The 7937-nt window shown below is 35.3% G+C and overlaps 1 protein-coding gene across 2 annotated transcripts in view; it reads left to right on the forward strand.

The window, feature by feature from the left end:
* Positions 1-7937, forward strand: part of Cenpi (centromere protein I) — an 84069-nt gene that overhangs the window by 41646 nt on the left and 34486 nt on the right. For both annotated transcript variants that reach the window (XM_010623403.2, XM_019207386.2), the window contains 4 exons: positions 588-636; positions 927-973; positions 7293-7382; positions 7709-7837. In XM_010623403.2, the coding sequence (XP_010621705.1) occupies positions 588-636; positions 927-973; positions 7293-7382; positions 7709-7837 (315 nt within the window). The remainder of the gene's footprint in view (positions 1-587; positions 637-926; positions 974-7292; positions 7383-7708; positions 7838-7937) is intronic.

Raw genomic sequence — 7937 nt, forward strand, 5'->3', positions numbered from 1 at the left:
GTTAAGTGATGATGTATGTGGATTGGGGTTATGCATTTGCTCAGTGTGTACAAGGTCCTGGGTTTGATCCTTATCCCACACACAAAAAAATTGTGGGGTCTTTACTCACTGAAATATGAGACATCATTGACAATGATAATTTTGAAGACATGAAAAAATGCTTTTAAGTGAGAAAAATCCCAATAAATATTTTAAGTTTATACCTTAAAGAGGACAGTTCCATGCCTGGCTGCATGTGATAAGTTGAAGTTAAAATAGGCACACTAAAAATACTGTATAAAATTAGCTTCAAGCCATATTTGTGCGGTTTATATGAAACAAAAATAAATTTGATTTTACACTTCAGTCTCATTCCCAAGATATCTCATTTTATATATGCAAATATTCCAAAATCTAAAGGAAAAGCAGAACTCATAATCACTTCTGGTCTCAACAGTGTTTGATAAGGAATGTTAAAAAAGAGAAGCTTTATAAAACTATCTTGAAGCCTTTATACTTAGCATGAGATTGATATTAGAGAAGAATATATTACTGCTTTGTTCAAGATGTATTGTCATTTCTCTTTTAATATTTTAAATATTTTATAGTGCCCTTATGTCTGCCACTTGCTATATTTACTCACCAAAAAAGACAATGGTAAGTATTTTCATTCCAGTTATATTACATTCACTCTATGGAATTAACATTTGTTTTGTAGTTTATAAAGTTAACATAACTGTTGCTATTATTCATATGATAATACTCTGTGTAAATTGCTTTTTCATGCTTTTATTTAAGAGCATCTGCTTAATGGTTCAGATGAACAGGGTGTTTATTTTCTTGATGTGTTATAAGAAGAAACTATATGAAGTAATGCTGTTTAAATATAGCTCATTTCTTCTTTTTCTAAACCAAATGCATTGAACCTTTTTCTTTACCTTTTCTAGTCAAACCATTTCGTGTGAGAAAACTGCTTGATCTTCAGGCCAAAATGGTGAGTATTTAAAAGACCTAAAACTAGTCAGTATCACTATGTGTCAGAGACTGAGCTATGTTTGGTAATATAAAATCAAATGAGTCATTTATCTTCAAGGAACTTATTTTCTGGGAAAATGAGTCAAAAAAATAAAAAATCACAATCAGGTCTGGGGGTTGTGGTTCAGTGATACAGCACTTACTTGGTTGTTTATCCCCAGGACCAGAAAGATAAACACCACACACACACACACACACACGCACACGCACACGCACACGCACACACAAGCAAAATAGTCAGATTGGAGGTTAAGCAGGTATACTGATATATGAGAGAAAATTGGGATGAATAGGATTTAAGTAGGGAAAGAAGGGTATTCCTCCTGATGGAAGGAACAGCCTGAGCAAAGGCATATGGATGTCAGGCAACAAAACCCTATTTAAAGAACTAGGTTGTTTTGGCTAAAAAGTATTAGGAAGTGGCAAGAAATGACTTTGTAAGTTTATAGTTTTTGTGGATGCATCTAGGAAAATATTTTAAGACATTTTCTTATAGATACTTAAAATGTACTTTGAACATTATCTCTTGTCCTTATAGCTCTTCTGCATTGTTGTTTCCACTATACCTGCCAGGTAACAGAAATATGTGAAGTTTTAGATATAAAACAGTTGGAAGTAGTATCAGTGCCTAACTAAAGCCATTATGGCCTACCTAAAGGCAATCACATTGAATAAAAGACACACAGAACATATTTATGCTCCTCTATTTGAGGTTTCCTTTTAGTACATGTAGTTCAATGATTGTTATTGTTTTTATAGCCTCCTTTCTTGGTTCCTTCGATATGTTATCTTCTCTTTGTTCTCGGAGGATATTAGTTGTAATATTGTTGCATAAGTTGAATTGATTTCACATTATTACAAACTGAAAAGATGTATATTTTCCCATATTATCGCAAAACATCAATGGAAATAACATTTTCATTATAAGATCTTGATATGTAGTATTAACAGAAAGGTTATATATGGTTTCATCACTAACATTCTATATAGTATATTACTGAGTTTTTCATTACATGTTAACACCTATTTATAAAGATGCATTTATAATATTGTTTTGATTAGCTGAATTTTCGTGATTTTGGGCAAGTCCAACAATATTAGACCAAGGTTATATATGTTCATGTGTAGCCTAACCTACATAATAGTAATAGACTATGCAAGCAGTGTTTTGAATATTTGAAGTTCTGATATTTGACAGAGATTTGTATCTTGTCTATATCCATGCATATCTCTCAGTGCTCTATCTAGGAAACAGAAACATAGAAATTGCCTTTCTGATGGCAGGCATGAATGGTGAGAAGTGAAGCAGTGATGTTATTATACCTCGTATACTGGGCTGTCTTGGAAACAGTCTTTGTAACAAGAAGCTGGCATTGTGTTTCATCCTAGGGGTTAGTGAGGATGATTTGGGGGATTCTCCCTCTACTAGGCATGAGCTTGTTTGTATGCACTAAAATGATGATTGAATACTTGTGCTCATGAATAGGATTTTTTCATTGTAGAGTCTTGAAGTGTTGTTGGGCACCCTCCCTGATGACTCTGTCAGTTTTCTCAGATAATTTTCTCATCTCTGCCTATCAGGCTTCAAGCTCTCAAAAGAAAGAGAATCAATAGCATATGTGTATATATGTATATATGTTAATTATAAGGAATTTCCTCATACTGTTATCAAGGCCATTAAGTCCCAAATCCATAGGGCAGACTGAAAACTGAGGAAAGCTGATGTTTCAGTTTGAGTCCAAAATCAGTCTGCTGTTGAACCATGGAGAGCAGTTGTTGCATATAAAAACAGTCTGCTGGAGGTGTCTCTTCCACAGGCAGGCTGTTCTTTTTGTTTTGTTTAGATTTTCTGTTGATTGGATGAGACTTCCTACATTGTAGAAGCCAACTCAAAGTATATGTGGGTAATGTTAATCTCATCTAAAACACTTACGGAAATACCCAGAAAAATGTCTCACAAAATATCTGGGCACCCCATGGACCAGACATAATCAACACATAAAATTAATTAGTACAGGTAATACACCTTGCAACTGGCACTCTGGGACCTAAACATTAGAAAAGATCTTGATCTATTTGTGAAAGTTGGCTATTGAGGTCCCCCACTATGATTGTGTTGATGTTTATTTGATCTTGTGTGTTCACTAGTGTTTGTTTTATGAAGTTGGGTACACTGTATTTGGTACATATATATTTACAGTTTTTATATCTTCCTATTGAATTATTTCTTTAACCAGTATGTAGTGACCTACTTTGCCTCTTTTGATCAGTTTTAGTTTGAAGTCCACCTCATCTGAGAGTAAGAACAGCTTGCTTTTGGGTCCCTGATGCATGGAATATTGTTTTCCCTCTTTTGATTTTTTAAAATCTATTATGAATTTATTCTTGGATTAGATTAGATGTGTCTCATGGATGCAGCTAACCATTGGGTTTTATTTTTTGGTGCGCCCCACCACCACCAACACTCAGGACCTTGTGCTTGCAAGGCAGGTGGTGGAACCACTGAGCTAAATCCCCACCCCGGGTTTCATTTTTTTGATTCAGTCTGCCAATCAGTGTCTTTTAATTAGGAAGTTGAGACATATACATTGTGAGCTATCTCTGAACATTGCTGTCTTATTGCTATCATTGCACTATTTTCTTGTTTTGTTTTGTTTTGTTTTTTTTTAAGTCTGGTTTTTTGTTTTTTTTTTTTTTTTTTTACCGGGGATCGAACTCGGGTCCTTGCGCTTGCGAGGCAGGCCACTTGAACCGTTGAGCTAAATCCCCGGCCCATGTTTCGGTTTCTTGATTTTTCCTTTTTTGTTTAACTGCTTACCCTGCTTAAAGTATTCATTCCATCTGTCTTTTTTGCGTCCTTGACACCATTATCTCTGTCTAGGACATCCTTGAGAATATTTTGGAGTGCTAATTTGGTTGTCATGAATTTCTTAAGGTGTTCTTTGTTGTAGATTATCCTTATTTCTCCAGTTTTCAAAGAGTCTTACAAGGTATATTCTGGATTGAAAGTTGTTTTCCTTTGGGGCTTGAAACACTTCACTCCAACCTCTCCAGGCTATTAATGTTTAACTTTAAAAATCTGCTGTAATCCTCAAGGGTTTTCCTTTATAAGTGATTTGTTGCTTTTCTCTCATAGCTTTTAAGAGTCTGTCCTTGTATTGGACTTCTGGGATTTTGCCTATGATGTTTCATGGTGAGCTACTTTTGTCCTTGTAATTATTTGGAGTTCTTGCTTATCTGCATGTTGCTTATCTGTCTTGCTTATCAGTATGTTGAGTTCTTTCTCCATACTTGGAACAATTTCTGCTATTATTTCTGAAAAGCGATTTTTTTTTTAATTCCATGAGTGCTAACCTCTAATTTTCTCTAACTCCATTTAGTCTTAGATTAGTCTTCTTAGTGTCATCTAGTAGCCGTTGGGTCAATTTCCTTACTATCTTGTTCTTTTTAAGGTTTTTCTGAATAGATCATGTTCTGCTTCTTACCTGTTCTGAAGTTCTGATGCTTTCTCCTTATGTTGGTCATTTCTGGTGTTCATATTTTCAGTAGAATTTTTTTATCTCTGGGATTTCTGTTTGGCACCTTTTCATGGATTCTCTTTCTTTGGAAATTTATCATTCATGTTCTAGGTGGTTTTGGTTAGCTCTTCTATTTTTGTTTGACTTTTATTTAGTCATATTGGTCAAGTTGTCTTTTAATTCCATTTATCTGTTTAGTTATGTTAATTTGCTTTCTCTTTTAACATTTTGTACAGCTCAGCTACTGTGTGTTTGATTTCCTCAACTGGTGCCCCTTGAATCTGCTTTGGGAGTCTTTACAGAAATTTTGTTGCCTTTATTTTATTTGTGCCGAATGTTGAGGACAAATAGAATGAAGAGACTTTAATTTGTTGGCATGAAGATCTGTTAAATTAGGTTCCGGTTTCCAGTGATGTGAATAGGCTTTGTCAAGAGGTGTTATCTACCACTTTAACCTGTTCAGTTCAGTTGAACTGGACCCAATCACATATAGACAGTGTCTGAACAATTCCCTTCATGCTTTAGTCATTCATAGTCATAGATTGCTGGCAGCCAAGCTCGTTTCTTCTCTGTGACATGCTTAACTTCCTGCCTAGGTGAGGGATGTCATTCTGTCTGGAACCACCTCCTAGCTTCAAGCTATGTTTTGGGGTGTGTCCAACTGTAGACATTTGTCTCTTTCCCCAGATTTAACCACCTTGATTAATTCAGGAAGAAGAGGTTGTGATATAGTTTGCCCAACACCTACTCTCCCACTTTTCCCCTAGCTGGAGGGCAAATCTTCCCATCTCCCTCTAGGGGCCTTCTGCCTATTTATCACCAGAAGGCCTCTGCCCCAGGCAACTCTTTCTGTTCCTTCATCATCAGGTGTATCTGTCCCTGGTTCCTGTCTCAAGAATTCTGCTTCTCAACACAGGTAATTTGGTGTATCCCAAGGCTTGGCAGATGGCCTCCTTTGCCTGCATGGGACAGTGAGCAAGACTCAGCTCTTTCCAGTGTTGGAGGAAATAGTAGGAAAGTGTCCGTTCTGGTCTGGCTTCACTGAGTCTCTCCCCTTCCGCAGTGTTTCCAGGGATGCCATCTGTGGCTCCCTGCCAGTGCACTTAGCATAACCCACAGTTTGTGGTGTCCAGCTCCTCTCTCCCCATGTCTAGGGGCTTTCCTTGCTGACACTGATTGATTGGTGGTGGATAAAATGCCAGAATATAGTGTTTGGTATTTGGGAGGATGTTGGGGGAAGGATTGCCTTTTTTGTGTGTTGCTGGCTCTCATTTTCTCTGGTTGCAGTCCGCAACTTCTTTGGAGACCTAACTCAGCATATATTTTCAACATAATACCTGTCATTTTGGTTTTGTTTTAATAAATTTAGTTTCAATTGCTAATGGATGACAAATACATGAAAAAATGTTCAATATCATTAGCTATCAGGGAAATGGAAATCAAAACTACAGTGAGGTGCCATCTTTCACTAGTTAGAATGACTATTATCAAAGAACACTAAAAATAACAAACTATCAAGAAGACTTGTAGAGAAGGAAACTATTTTATGCTGTTGGTGAGAATGTAAATTAGTATAGACATGATAGAGAATAATATGGAAGTACTTCAGAAAGCTAAGTGCAGAACTACTATATGATCCAGCTATCCCACTTATGGGTATACAGTATATCCAAAGGAAATGAAATCAGCATACTAAGGAGATAACTGCACACCCATGTTTATTGTGGCACCATAATATAAGTTAAGACATGAAATCAGCCTTGGTGCCTATCAGTGGATGAATGGATAAAGAATATATGGTATAATCACACAGTGGAATATTAAGCCACGAAACATAACATAATACTGTCATTTGCAGCACAATTGCTGAATCTAGAGAATATTGTGTTAAGTGAAGTAAGTCATATACAGAAAGACAACCACATACTTTCATGTATGGAAGTTAAAAAATATAAACTGAATACAGTATACTGAGTAATGAAAGTTGAGAAAGGTATGGCAAGGAGAGGATAAAGGGAGTTTTGCTTTGATTAATGCAAAGTGTATGTGTATATGGAAGTATACTAAACTCAATGTGCATAATATGTTAACAAAAATAATATATTTAAGAAGCTGTTATAAAATATGCATACAGTCATGTAATAGACAATATATACCACACAGCCCACATGCATAGTAGGGTATACCATTTAGCTTTGTATAAGCACATTCTATATAATGTTTACACAGTCAACTAACTGCATTTCTCATAACATCCCTGTCTTAAGCAACGTACCTGTACTGTATTTGTAAGCACTATTTTCTGCCTTACTTTGTATAGTATTAAAGTCAACAAAATTTTAACCTAATAAAACAATACTATTACTTTTTTGGAATTCATTTTAGCAATATGCTTCAGCGATACTAATGCATATCTAGAAATAACATTTCATTCTGAAGTTAGTATTTTCATTAAGTCTTGTTTAGTTATATCAAGCTGCTTGACTATTAAATATCTATTTTAAGATTCCTATTTGATTTTCTAGGATTTATGATTATCAGGTATCATATTAATATTTCCTCTGTTCTGTTTTCTTGGCTTCCCTTTGGGGCCTACCTTCTTGATATTTAAATCAAGGACAAGTGAACTTTGAGTCTTGAGTATGCTGCCAATGTGAATAGTGTGAATAGATGTTTAGTCTGTTTATTGTTACATTTTTCTTCTTGGTATTTGTTTCCTTGGCCACATAATCAAAAATGGAAAATTCTACTTTATTTCAGGGAATGCAACCTCATCTCCAGGCTTTGTTGTCACTGTACAAGTTCTTTGCTCCTACTTTGATTTCTGTATCTTTGCCTATAAGGAAAAAGGTAAGGGATTATGGAGAGATAGGTTATATTGAGATTGAAATATATTTGATAAAGTTAATTTACAGATTAATACTAAAATGTTTATAGCCTACTCTTTAAAGATGTAGAATTTTAACACTGGGGGAAGTGTTATTAGTGGTTGGCACTTTGTGTTAATTTTATTTAGTGCATTTATTAGGTTGCTAATTAAGAATTAGCTACAGTAAATTATTTATATGGGTGTAAATGATTTCATAATGAATATGTCTTCAAGTAATAAAGACTTTTCTAATTTATGTTGCTTCAATTTATGGGTACTTTCTTACACTTTATGCTCAAATTTATAGATCTACTTTAAGAATTCAAAGGATCTTTGGGATTCAGCTGTGCTTGCTGTGAGACTTAGAAACCATGGACATTTTTCTGAGCCTCTTAAACTGACTTTAGTTCCAGTTGATTTACATCCTCTAAAAAGAGTAAGTATCTTGAGCTGGGAATTTACCTCAGTGGTTCCACCGCCTGCCTCGCAACAGCAAGGATGTGAGTTTGATCCCCATACCAAAAAAAAAAAAAAAA

The sequence above is a fragment of the Fukomys damarensis genome, unplaced genomic scaffold (assembly GCF_012274545.1).
Source record: "Fukomys damarensis isolate Sample0158 unplaced genomic scaffold, DMR_v1.0_HiC HiC_scaffold_39, whole genome shotgun sequence".
Classification (NCBI taxonomy): domain Eukaryota; kingdom Metazoa; phylum Chordata; class Mammalia; order Rodentia; family Bathyergidae; genus Fukomys; species Fukomys damarensis.